General features: G+C 36.4%; 1 protein-coding gene across 5 annotated transcripts in view; it reads right to left on the bottom strand.

Moving 5' to 3' along the window:
* The window catches only part of ADAMTS6 (ADAM metallopeptidase with thrombospondin type 1 motif 6), a 147,819-nt gene that overhangs the window by 24,607 nt on the left and 108,900 nt on the right, over positions 1-14,312 (bottom strand). For 4 of the 5 annotated variants that reach the window (XM_017747088.1, XM_008643545.2, XM_017747090.1 and 1 more), the window contains exons 15-20: positions 13,768-13,870; positions 12,228-12,361; positions 10,385-10,508; positions 9,747-9,827; positions 4,978-5,141; positions 3,127-3,265 (exon numbers count right to left, since the gene is read on the bottom strand). In XM_017747088.1, coding sequence (XP_017602577.1) covers positions 3,127-3,265; positions 4,978-5,141; positions 9,747-9,827; positions 10,385-10,508; positions 12,228-12,361; positions 13,768-13,870 — 745 coding nt within the window. Of the gene's footprint in view, positions 1-2,430; positions 2,520-3,126; positions 3,266-4,977; positions 5,142-9,746; positions 9,828-10,384; positions 10,509-12,227; positions 12,362-13,767; positions 13,871-14,312 lie in introns of all 5 variants that reach the window. The other variant, XR_001866129.1, reaches the window with a different exon arrangement.

The following is a 14,312-nucleotide window of genomic DNA, read 5'->3' as shown; positions in this document are numbered from 1 at the left end:
TTGAGCTGTAGTAAACAGGAAACCTTTCTCCTCCTTCCTACCATTCCACTTACTATGTCTTCTTATTCTTTAAAGCCAAGACAGATCCTAGAACAGAGGTTCTGTTTGAAAAGTTAATGCATTTTTATTGTTCTGATGTAACTCCTCAGCACAGCAGAGATGAACATAATATAGAAGTCCAGCAGAAAAGACAGCATGTTACTATTCAGAGATTGTAGGTTCCTCCTAGCTTGCTCTTAGGTTGTTCCTTGACTCCTGCCTGCTCTAGTTACCTTTCTCCAAGATAAGGCATACTAACGGCTCTAGGAAGAGCTGAATGCAGTGGATTGCTCTCAAAACACTATGAAGAAGAAACAGCACAAAAAATCAGACACTTCTGCCATATACAGTACTCCAAAACTATTTAAACTTTGTACTGCCACAATGTCTTTATGCTCTGTTCCATGACATTCAACACATATGCTCAAGTTCACTTTGGTTACTACATCAAGTAATATCCATGTTTTAAGAGTCACAGACTTGGTCAAAATAAGCAACGCAGATACAGTTAGCCTGATTTAGAAAAAAACTAGACTTAAGCAATGTTGAGTGGACATAAGGTAGCCTGTTAACAGCCTCTGAAAACAGTCCCTGGTCAATTGGTCCCTCTTTAATAGAACACATGTAACTACAGAAAACAGTATTTCATAATCATTCTTATTTCTGACATGTCCTGGCTTCTAAATACTTGCAAAGCTGATGTTCTTCTAAGACAGCTTTTTAAGTCTTACATACACCTAGATAAAAAGACATAACCTTCAAACACAGACAAGTTCAGAGATTGACAGATTTGCCTACAGCTTTTATATAAACCCTACACTTGGCTATAAAAGTATATCTGGGTCTATGTTATCTGGAGCTTTCCTAGATCAAGACAAATCGTGATCAAACTTAATTAGCCCATACGCTACAGTAAGAGGCTGGAAAATGTTGGTGCCTTTAATTTGTTCACAGTCTTTTCCTAATACACAATATATTTCTTTAATCTCATAAATAAAAAATAAATTCCATGCCAATATTCTTCACACATACTTATCCTTTTTTACCTTCAGTGAGAAATTCTTTAGCTGTTTAATATTGTGTTGTATTTTGAGCTCTATCAAAATGTGTCTTTTAAAGACCGAGTTCAAGCATGGACTTAATAATGAATACTATAGAAATAAATAAAGCTATACAGTGGTTTCATTTCTAAGCTTCCTCAATATTTCATATTTATATTAGCTCTCTTCAACCTTTGTCTCCCTTTTCTCTTTTCCTGACTCAGCTCCTCCTTAGAATTGTGTCTTCTTTTGGCATATGGAGAAAGGTGTTTCATAAACTGAGGGGAATAGCAGGTTCTCTCACAGAGAAAACAGATATATTTTTTAACATTAATTACAGCTACAATGAAATATTTATTTATGAGTATGGTGCTCAGTGAAAATAAGCGACCACAGTATATCCTTTAATTAAACTGAAAGAGAGGAGAGAAAAGTGCCTGATTTGGCCACCATAAGCTACCAAAGAAAATCTCTCCTCCACCTCCTCTGATTTTAAATTAATAAATACATGCTGCTTTTAGGGATTCACAAATCTTCCCTTGAAATCTAATAATTACATCAAAATTTTTTAATCTAGACTAGTACTTACTCCTTCAGAGCCAATTATTTTTTCCACTGTATTTTGTCAAATGTGTGAAATGACAATGACCTTCATGGCAGAAGATCCATGGTTAAAATCTTGTCTCTACCTAAATCAATGGGAGCTTTCCCATGACTTCAGAAAGATCATTAGCTCATTACCATCCCAAAAACCAGGAATTGACAATACCTTTAAGGTTCTGATCATTGGAACTTTCTTTCTCTAGGAACCAGGCACTTTTCTTCTTCGTACTTCTCCTTTAAAATGTTTTTTTCCCTGCCACACTTACCATTACTAAAATTGGAGTTAAAAAACGCAATCTGTCAACCAGCAATCCAACAAGTGAACATAAAAATATTGGGAAAAGTTGGCATCATCCTCTATTTTGTTTCAAGACTTTCTCTAGTGGCACAGAAAAGAATCTGTGTTGTCCTTTGTGTATTATGTAGGGTTGGCTGTATTTCAACTGCAGACAACTAGAAACAGCCACAGCAGCTTCCAGCAGAAAGGTGAGTCATGATGGTTCTAAACATGAATACTTCCCACAGACAGAAAAAACAAGAAAGTGACAAGTATTTGGTCCAAAGGTCCTTTAAAAAAATACGGCGTCTTCTTCTTGATACGGGCTTTCCACAGTGCCGTAGAAACTGAAATTCTGAGATGCATTTAAAGCACTCTCCCATATCTTCTGGAACAGAGGTATGTTGGGGAGATGATTCATTCAGTCTCCAGAGAGAAGAAAGATACTGTTCACACAGCACTTCTACTCACCAGTCCTTGCAGCAGCAATGGTGTTGGCTTTGAAGGAAGCCAACTGTCCTGCTCTCCCAGCCAGAGGTAAAGAATTGCATTGGTGGCCACTAGAGGGAGGATTAGGAATACAGTAAGTTGTGGGCAAAAGCCACCCATGATGAACCGCATGGGACAACCTACAAATCCCCCACTGCTGCCCGAGGGCAACAATTCTCAGATATTGCTATGGGCTGGCAAGTAAAATCCAATTGTTAGCATCTTCTACAGAGGAGCTGCCAAAATGCATCCTAAACTTTGGTGGCTGGAGGGTAGGAGGGCTGACTAGGATTGTGTGAAGCACACCTACAAACACACAGAGACACATCTCTTTATTTACTGCCTATTTTGCCTTCTCACTTTTAATCTCCTTACTTAAAACTTCTGATGTCCTTTATCAGCAAAGCTCCTGTGAAAAACAAACATACCAGCTTCAAGGGAGTCTCAGAATTATCAGCAGAGAGAGACACTGTGCCAAGATACACTGTATTAACAAAAAGATCTGAACATATTAAAGGTACTTAAAACCAACAAAATCCGCTGTGATTAAAATAAATGTTTGTTAAGGTTCGAGGCATACCTGAAAGAAATGTTTTCAATTAGTCACCTAGATAATTATATAGTGAAGTGCATCTTGCAATTCAGTTTACCCTGTAGCTTGACTGGGTGGTGTCTTACCTCCTGCACAAGTGGCAGAACATTCTGACCAAGGCAGATGATTCCATGCAAAGCCAACCTCATTGTCTCCACTGCCAGTGCGAGAGATTGGAACATTGAATTTATATTTTATCCCCAAATTCTGTTCCTGCAGCAGAATCTGTAGTTGAAAACAACTGGTTATACCATTAAAACAGGCAAGCAAAGGGCAAACACAGTGACATTTATTCTAGGCACGTGCTGAGTTCTGCTGAATGGGAAAAAAGTAATAAAGGAAGTCACAGTCATTCTATTTAGATATCCTCCAAAAGAATCTGTAATAACATTTAAATTATATACAAAAGAGAAATATTTTTATCTAAGCTGAGCTTTATCTTTTTTTTCTCCCTTAACACAATTTTATTATTTCTGTCAGTTCCTTACTCCTGACCAAATTGTTTGAAAAAGCTAGTTTTCACAAAATTAATATCTTCATGGAAACTAACTTGAGACCTGAATAATTATGGGAGGACAAAGCTGGAAAAAGACATTACTGTAGAAACATGCAGCAGTTCTAACTGAAATCTTGTGAGGAGTACAAGCCACAATTGAACCTATCTCTTCCCTTGTTAGCCCTTCTAGTGACTACAGTACATTACATTACTTCCAGTAATGATAGTAACACCAACAGACTGTTGCTGAGGCCATTGTTTTCCCCTAATGCAATAGCCAACAACATAAGCTTGGTGGAATCACACCTGTGATTCCTTTAAAGGAATAACAAAACTCTTGCTGCAGCCACATCACTGCAGGTGACACAGACACAAGTGCAATAATCACCATGAGTTTTTGTCTATCCTCACTGTTGAACTGTACTTCTACAGATTATGTGTCCAACACTAGCCTTTGACTCTCTATCAAACTTTTTTTTTCATTGCTAATGCATGTTAGATGCAGCAATCTGACTCACCTTGGAGCTACTTTTCATCCATTTTTACTTTCTCTTACATTTTGCAGAAGCATATCTGCCGACCTCCACAGGGCAAAAAGAGCAGAGAACTTTCAGAAAGGAAGTCAGTGACACAGACTGAATGAAAGAAGCCACTATAATGGTGTAACTCATTCTGTGTGGACTGTCTAGCTTATGGACAGCTACAGAAGGAAAAAAGATTATTCAGGTGTTTGGAAATGCTGCCTAAAATGTGGATATCCATGCAACAATTATTCTATACAAAAAAATATCCTATCTGGCTCAAGCAATCCCTGAACTGCAAATCTGGCAGCTGACAGAATACACTGGGAAAGTATCACCTTGTTCTTACACTCCTCCTCAACACAGTAGTGAAACAGCAGGCTCACTATTGCCTGTTGTCAGAGATGATATTAGGATCCTGGATCATACCTTCTGTTACATTCTCATACTTTATAAAATGTTTTAAGAGCAATGTATGTCACAGGAGTATACTTTAACACGCGTCATACCATTATACTCATTCTGTGGTAAGAGTATATATGGTCACACTCAGGCTTAAAGCTACTGACACGTGCAGAACTGTTGGGAACTGTCAAGTGTTGGCAGTATGCAAAAATACGATATATGGCCCATTTACAATTTTGGCTACCACTACTGTGAACCACATTTAAAGAGATGTGGTTCATTTTCAGTGAGATTTCCTGGTGCTCTTCTGACTTTATCCCTATTTCATGACAATGTTTGCCAGCCAGTTTTGAAAGGTAGGAAATCTGTGTTAAAACACTCACACAAAGTCCCAGCTACGCAAGCTGTATCCTGTTTGTAAACTCAACCTATTTTGATTTCATTAATGGCATTGTCTTTTCTCAGAACACAAATACACATTTCAATTTTCAAAAATATATTAATTATAACTTTACCATGACTATGAGGTTTTCTGAAGTAGGGCCTAGTGCTTCCAGAGACTCTGGTTCATCTGTTGGCCTCTTGTAATGGAAAGCTGTTCCAGCAACATCAAACTTTCTTGGCCAGTCAATAGTCCAGGCACCATTAATATAGTAGTCATCCTCTTCAGATTTTAAAGCTTAAAAAAAAATACAAGCCACCTAAAAATTGGAAGCAGCATTTATAATGGAGAAGCCATTGTAAATTAATCTACTAATCTGTTAGAACTATGTGAGATTCAGCTCTATATCACTGTTTTTTCAAACAATATAAAGCCTTTTCTTTAGCCCTGGTCAAAATATCCTTCATGTAAATCAACAATTTTGCCTCTGCAATAATCTTCAATGTGCAGATTATTTTGCACATTTCAACATGCAGATGCTGTATGAAATGAACCAGAACGCCTCATGTAACTTGAAATATATCTTCAGCTTTAAAACTGACTCCATGTGCAATGTATGCTGAACTACATGAGATACATGCATGCCTGAAATGTATAATCAGTTATCAACCTCATGTTTAGATTAAGAAGCTGGGGGCATGGAATAAGTATCACAGACAATGTGCAGAGGAAAAAAAGAGAAGGAACATTGAGTCTGACATATGGCACCAGCTGGCTGTTGTTTTATTGCATGTGTCTACGACTTTTTCTTTCTCCTCATTAAAGCACAAATACAAGATATTTCTACTACAACTGAAAAATTAGCTACTTAATCTGGTAAAATATTTTATCCTTCTTAATTTACAGTGTTGAACCATGAAAGCATTGTAGATAAAACAGAAATTTCATAGCTAACCGACCATTAGGATGGGCAAGCACATATTATTCAGGGATTTGTATTTGATATTTTATTAATAATATTAAGTTTCTAAATATGAAACTGAAATTGTATCTTAAGGTGAATATTCAGTTAATTAACTATTGACTTCTTGATTTAAGGTGAAGATTACCAAGTTTTACATAGTTTATTTATTTTAAATAAAACATGTTTTTAAAGTAAACATTATGGTTGGAACCCCACAGTGAAAGCACATGTCATTTTTGGTTGAGACAAATAAGTGACTTTACTGGATAGGGAAAAACTTCACATCATAATGTAAAGGAGTAAGACAACTTCAGTTATCTGACACTTTATTCTCAACTACATGTGTGTGTTAGTTTACCTTAAACAGAAAAAATGCCTTGGTGATGCTTAAACTGTCTAAAACAGATCAGAGAGCATTAATGTGAGTGGGAGATAGTGCGAGAGGTGGTACTGTTCTACTGGTGACAATGATATTCAGCAGAAATTAGTAAACATTTCCATCAGCACCATAAGGTCTGAAAATTAACATACCTATGCTATATGTGCTTAAACTAATATACATCCAAAAGCAAAGCAGGTAATTTTTTACTTGACTGCCAAAGAAAAATGCATTTTCATTCTGTAAATATATTTACCTAATGTGAGTTGTTATGCACAGGTGAAGGCCACAGCTGTGAACGGTAGTCCAATAATTACATAATAACAATTATGCAGTGGTATAATGCTAGTAGCATATGAGACAGAAAGAACAAGTTCATGTTCCTAATCAAATCATTTATGAGAACCTGAAATGCAGGAAGCCCACAGAAAACTAGCATAAGAGGAATATAAAGCCATGTGTCACCTTGGATCAAGCCATTTAAGGGAAGGTAACAGCATTACTAAACATGCAGTTTTTTCTGCAGCTCTGAACACAAAAAATTTTGTTGCTGCTGGGTTATCTGTTGGAGAAATCAGTTAAAATATTGTACTATTTGTGCAGCTCCAGAAATGGGCTTTACACCTATTTTGTCACATAGAGAGCTAACTGAATTATCTAACTGCACCCCAAATTTGAGGTCATGGCTTTCAAAGAACTGCATTCTAGTTTAAGGAACTACCGGATGTTTGCTGTGAGTTAGTTTGAAAGCCTTAGTTTGAATAAAGGAGCCAGTGTGACAACAACAGAGGAAGAGGGGTTTATTTTTTTGTATTTTAGAATTATAGAATAGTTTGGATGGAAAAGGACTTTTAAAGGTCATCTAGTCAATAAGCAGGGACATCTCCAACTAGAACAGTCTTGACTACTACAAAACTGAGAAGGTTTAGTATACTTTCAAATGGAGAAATTTATTTCTTAAACTGTAATCATGTATTTGGCAGTACTGCACATAAGACAACATATAGTAATATGCATAAATGGTTATTTTCAGTAGAATCAGTTCTATAATCTTATTCATGGTGTGGCCACACAAAGAGCTGTCCTGGAACAACAAGAGGAACTCCATAAAGACAGAGAAGGAGCTGTGAAGTGGACACTGCCACTGAAGAAATATTCATAAAACAATACCCTTGGGTTTTGTACTTAGACATAATAAACTCATTTTGCTTGTCTAGTTCCTTTAAGGGAGCAGACAAATCAAAGCCTTCCTTTCCCCAGAAACTGGTTATCCTAAAACAGAGATCTGGTTCACACTCAATGAACAAAATACACCATAACAAAATGAAATAGCCCCTGCAACTTCAAAAGATTATCTTTCACTAGGATATAATGGCACCTTTGAAAGCTGGAAACACAAAAAACTAGTAAAGGAGAGGAAGCACCCATTTTGGTCATTTGGTCATTTGGAGTCAGGGCTCTGTGGCATGAAACAAGGTAGTGAGGGCAGAGCCTGAAAGTCCAAGAATCCCTTGAATTTGTGACAAGCACATAAAAAGGTGTTTATGTACAACTTTACGTTTTTAGATCTGTGGCCAGATTAAATACCAATGACATTGTATGTATTATCTATTTAAACCAAAAAACTTGTATTTTTCATTTATTTTATTCAGACGGTGCCAATCAAAATGCTTTTCCAGCATCCTCTGCTCTACTCTTAGAAAAGAATGACAATCAACTGCAGCAGCATCTTTGTTCTGGTTTTCAGCTGTCCATTAAAGAGTTCTTGGCAGATAATGACCATGACAAGATACATAGCATGACTCCCTCCTGCCACCTCTCTTTGAAACGTCAGTGCAGGATACAGAAGCAGACTTAAATGTGGTATATTTTGACATGGGAGAGGGGTCCTGGGGAGCATGATGCTGAAAGAACAGTAAGCACTCAGTTGCTGGTAGTGTTATTAATCCTGCAGAATGGAGGGAGATTGACTGTCTGCTGAATTACAGAAGGATGGGGGCAGGCAGAAAGAAAGGTAGGCATTCAGCAGTAAAAGGTGCCATTATTTGAGGAGGTATCTTTTCAGCTTTATACCGGCTAGCGCTTGTATTTCAATGCCTTAGAAAGCCTTGAGCAGCCCAGAGAGGTAGCACGGGCAATCTGGCACTTTAGTAGCTCTAAAATCGGTACCTGAATCAGCTGCAGAGCATATACCATCAGCAGAAGCAAAGAGGGAGAAATACAGCTCCCTGCTCGCTCAATTTCCTCCAGTTAGAAGCTTTCAAAAGAAACAGACGACAAGACGTTCACAGAAAAGATAGCAGAGCCAGGAGAGGGCGGGGCCTCCCTCGATCGTCTCTTGTATCCGGAGAAGGGGAAAGGGGAGGACTGGGGGCGGACCCGGGGTGACCGGACAGTGAGACACTGCTGAAGAGTCTGAGTTACATTTGGTTTTGCCCACGCTTAGAACAAAGGAGCTCAGAGCACATGGCAGAGGCAAGTGTCTTCGGGAGGGGGAAGGGAAGCTCAGAACAGGCAGCAACAATTATTGTCAATATAATCTACTTAGGAATTCATGTTCCGATGAGGATAATTGCCTTTCTAACTCACACTCACATCACAATCCTTTCCAACATGTTAGTGTTATTTACCACCTACATGCACTAAAGACTGAAAGAAGTCGCCTCAGCAGTTGCTTTTCAGCTTAAAGAGGTAATAGCTTTTGCTAGTGTTAATTTCTTAGATTGCTGTACAACTAATTAGCTCTCTAATCCATTTCTGACTAAAACTGGTGTTCTTGAACCACTGTCAACTGACTGCTATGCAAACCAAGGTACATAAACTTTCAGCAATGCATGTTCTCTGGAGTTTGACTAAGTCAGATCTGTAAATATCAGTATTAAAAAAACAGAAAGCACATTTAACAATCTCCAGAGAAATGAGTGAAAATCTGAGACTCTGAATTTAATCCTAGGCTTTACAGTAGGCTTCCTGAAAGATTTCAATTAATCACATACTTTTTCTGCACCTAATTTTCTTACCCAGAAACCAGGAATGGTGTCTAGAACCTACAATGCAGCAACATTTTGTAATTGATACATTAAATTCCCTTGAAGTAAAGAGACAGGATTGTTAGCATTTAAGTAACTTAGGCTGCTGATGAAATAAAATCGTGTTTTTAAACAGTTTAATCCCCCAAGACACTTTCCAGATGGAAGACACTACTTCACAGTGGGACAGGAGATTATTTGAATTTTATTTCCTTGTTACCAAGTATTTTATTTCCTCATATTGAGAATTATTTCCTCATCCACTTCAGTTCAAGTCTAACACTTTAGCTATAGTCAAGTTGGCATGATTTTGCACTGAATGGACAAGGAGGAAACACGTAGCTCCATTTAAGAGAATACACCCTAACTCACTACTATCTGTCTTATCCCAATTTAGCTGTATTAACAGCTAACTATTCCCTCTGCTGCTTCTATTGTGTATAAGGTTTGGCCAAACCAGGAAATGTGCTTTCAAGTCACAACATACACTCTGACTTAACAACAATCTGCTATATAAAGATTCCCCTTACCAATGTAGTTTTTTGACATCGCCACTTCTCTTACTTCAATGTGCACAGAACCTCTTGGAATTTGAACCACTTCCATATACCCTGTAAGACAAAGATACATTTTATTTGCTGTTGTTTTCTTTCATCATTTTTAAGTAATGAAAATAACCATTAATGAATTAATTTTAGTAATAAATTAGAATAATTTTAGAATAAAATTAGTATGAGATATGGGATTCAAATGTACTTGAAAATTTTCTTTCATGTGATACAAAGGAAAATTCTTTAAACTTCACATAATTTTTAACTGATGGCAAGAACTTATGTATTCAGGAATTCCTTTTTAAGTGCTAATAAAATATTTTCAACACTGTATTTTAAGGAATTAACATTTAAAAGGGCCTTAGGATCATAGATAATTCAAGTGGTAGAGGATTTCAGTCAGCCATTTAGCTCAACTTCCTGTTACAAGTAGGGGCAGCTAATAGATCAGACCAAGTTACTCAGAGCTTTATCCTGCTGGGTCATGAAAAACTCCAGAGATGGAAACTGTACAACAGCAATGTCATGCTGGGAAGTTAGTGCTGAAGACAGCACTAATATTTGCTAAAGAGTCATCTACACGCATTGTGCAACAGAATGGACATACATGTACATACCTCCTCTGGGCAATGAATCATTGAAGAAACCTTCAATGGCTTCACATGTACTCCCATCTCCTCCACAAACACGGCATCTATCTTCCTTAGCATCAGACCCCAAAATATTATCACAACCTACATGCTGAGAGCAGATAAAAACAAACATTTTAACAGCATGATGGTCATGCACCACTATTTCTGAAGTTTCTTTCAAGTGTTCAAGTTTGAGATATTCAGTTCTTTTTATCTACTCTATTTTTGATAACCAAGACTTTAAGTGGGTTCTCACTTGACAATGAAAGAAGATAAAAAAGGAGAATAATTCATGTTTTGGGTTGTTATCAAATCTTGATTAATAAAAGCCTTGCATTTCTACTGTGACTTCCAGTAAGGGATTTCACAGTGTTTTGCAAATAATATAATTATTATACTTATCAATAAATGATTGCTGATGCAGTTATTTGATATTAAAACAGCTGCATGCCATCTATATTGCTTCTTCAAGGTAAACATTTGCTGACAGCATAAGTAGTATTCGTAAGGCATTACAGCTTCATAGACCATATTTCCAAATGCTGCACGGGAAACTTGAAATTTTAATAAGTCTGAACATAAAGTGTAAATGACTTCACAGTAATAATAAATACTGAATGAAACATAGTGAAAGGCTGAACAGCATGCTGTAATAGATGAAAATAAAGTAAAATAAATTAAAATAAAGACAGAACCATTGGGGAAAAGAAAAAAAATTAGGATGAAACAAGTAGGTTGTAAACAGAATAAAGACTGCAGCTTGCCAGTATTTTTCCAGGAGTCATACAAAGAAGAAGGTAGCTACATAACTGTCTAGCTGTCTTTGTTTCCTGTCTAGCACTATTATTTGCCACCTTGTAAACAGCTAATACACACTTCATAAGAAAAGTTAAAATACTTTAAATAGCTGACAAAACATTATTATTTCAACTATTTACATTTCAAACTACTAATTCACCAAGATGACAGACACCCAACTTTCTTCACAGGTCATTCTCAACTTGAGATTTTTTCCATCAGTTTACTAAAACATGGCAAAATCTTTTGATCTCACTATGTCATTCAATAAACATACATCTTCAGCCCTCCATTTAGCAAAGAACTTCAGCATTAAGCTTTAGTTATGTTAGTGGTTTTGTTGAAATCAAATAATTTTTAGAGTCACCAGTACTTTTCAAATGTCTAGACTAAGTACATAATTAAATGGTTTGCTAAACTGAGGAAGCATTGGAATGTTAATAACCAAAAAAATACCGTATAGGACCCCAATTCTATTGAAATTCTTGTACTATAGGAATTTTACAAGATAATCAGATTTTTAGTAAATGGCAAATACTTACATCATAATACATTTTTTCCTAGAACCACAGAGCAATAGTGATGACTTTCTGTTCCAACTACATTAACAGCATGATTTTTTGCAATAGGATGAGCTAGTTAAACAAATTAATATGTTCACATTTAGTGTTTTTCAACCAGAGTGAAGTTCCAACTGAAATCATGGAACAGGCCTTGGAAGAGAGAAAGGAACCTGTTCATCTCCTGTTGCCATTTCCATCAGCTCTTCAACAGAAACCATAAAGCAAGTATTTTATCTGCCAGATAAAATGGCAGATTCTACTAATGTCTTTGAGAAGTTACTGAAATTCAAATTATTCGTCTATTTTATGCAATACCTTTCTTAACTTTTCGTCTCAATCTTACACTTTTATTAACAATTTGACCTGTCAACACTTCCTTTTATGTAATATACAAGTACCATAACTAAATATAGCTGACAGCAGACACAACAAAGTAATCCATAAGTACTTTATAAAACATTTGTAACCTTGCATTCTCCATTGATACAGATATCCAGTGAATCAGCATTGCACTGAGTCCCATCTATCACTGCAGGAGCACGTTCAGTGTAAAAATTATACCCTTCAGCCAAGCAGTTTAATGCACATGGTTTAACCCCACCTGGACAACAAAAACAAATGAAAGGAAAAAAAATTAACAGAAACCTTGAAAAGTTAAGGTTTAGTTAAAAATATTATACATAAACAGATCTGAAATAGACAATCTCATACCTGACAAATATAAGGTATACTGTTTATTTAACTTCCCCTTACTGATTTATTTGACTCTTCTTTTTTGCAAAAAATATTATTTCACATAGCAATATATGTCAAGGCTGGCTGGCTCCATAATGATGCCATTATGCCAGCACAGTCCTAGTGATTATTGAAAAATTTAAAACAACAAGGATACCACTTCACTATTTGAAAAGGAGGAATAGCAAGAGAATGTAGTGCTAGAAGTATATCAAAACTGTGATCAGAATATCTGAATTGAGAGTTCAGTCCTGTTGAATTACACTCAGATCACATGATCGTGATGACCTTCCCTAGGCTCTTAATCTAAAAAACTGTTTGTAAAACCATTTAGGCTGTTAAGTTAAAAATCATTGGTAAAACCATTCAGGTCAATAATGTATTAAAAACACAAGTTATACCCTCCAGCTTTAGAATTGGAAAATAATTCATTAAACTATATTCTTATAAATAATGCAATTATTGAAGTAGTCTTTAGAGACTCCTATAAATGCTTTTACATCTTTCTCCTTTTTGTAATATTCTGACTTTAGGAAAGGCAAACTTATTGCAAGATTACTCAACTCATCACTGTGGCAAAAGAGGCACTTGCAGATCACCTGGAGATACAAAAATGCTGCTAGCAAGGATTTTCTTGCTATTTTCTAAGTCCGTGAGAGACTTTTCTCTCTCACAGAAGAGGTAGCAGAGACTATAAACAACCAAGCCACCTGCAACCTTGAAAAGTCTTGTTTATGGTACAGTAGAAAAATATTTTGACAATGGATGTTTTAGGATTTTAGCCAATCACCCCCAAGGGGTGGCTGATCCTTTGTCCAATTAGACTATGAAGAAAAAAGTCTATAAAAGAGTTTGTAAAATAATTAAATAAATCAATCTTGCTGCACAATTCCTGCCTGCTGGATCTTCTCTCCTCCGCCTCCCCATGGCTGCGGGACACGGTGATACACCCTAGGGCCCAGGCCTGCGGTAATAATCACCTATGGAATCTCTAATTCTATTACAGATGCAGGTGGAGAAGGCCTCCCTATTTTTAAAGTGGAGTCTCTACAATGATGCTGACTCCCCTTCACACCAAAACAAAATCTACTACAATAAAGAAATGTTGCTCTTCATAACATTTTCAGCAACTGACGAAAGTACAAGCTTAAAAATCTTAGCTCACGCTATTTTAATCAAAACATTGTATTTACAAACATTACTCTCTGTACAACATTTATATAATTTTGAAGTCTTCACATACGATAATATTTCTGCAATGCTAACCATTACCTCCAGTGTAGGGTTTCCAGTTATAATACTTTCCCCGGAACGGCATATTGTCAAAATCTGCACATTGCTTCTCTCTAAAATCACGGGCCCCTGAAGGACACAGCTAAAAAATGAGACAAAATAGTTAATTTGTTCCCAATATAAACATGAAAGGAAATGCTTAGATGCTTATACTGCAAATGCAATCATGCAAGAGATTAGAAGGTGGTTTCCTGTTTTGTCTTGTGGCTCTGATTCTGAAATTTGCTTTATTACTTTACAGTTGAAGTGTCTATTTGCAATCTTAGGCTGGCATGAAATAGCTGAAGTAATTTAAAGAAAAGTAAGTGTTACATAACAGTTTCCATAAAACTGGAAAACCAGAATCCTGTCAAACTATGTGTCATAATCAATCCATCAGCTACCTTCTTATAAACACATTTAAAACAGCTGGAAAAAAAATCTGGTAGGAGCTGTAGGTTCAATTATGCTGTACTAGGCAGTTATACTGAGACACATTATTAAGACATCAAGAAAAAAAAACAGTTTCTAGAGAACTATATCAT

The sequence above is a fragment of the Corvus brachyrhynchos genome, unplaced genomic scaffold (assembly GCF_000691975.1).
Source record: "Corvus brachyrhynchos isolate BGI_N302 unplaced genomic scaffold, ASM69197v1 scaffold131, whole genome shotgun sequence".
In the NCBI taxonomy this organism is placed as follows: Eukaryota; Metazoa; Chordata; class Aves; order Passeriformes; family Corvidae; genus Corvus; species Corvus brachyrhynchos.
The sequence above is the reverse complement of the archived record's forward strand: the minus strand, read 5'-3'. Positions and strand labels throughout refer to the sequence as shown.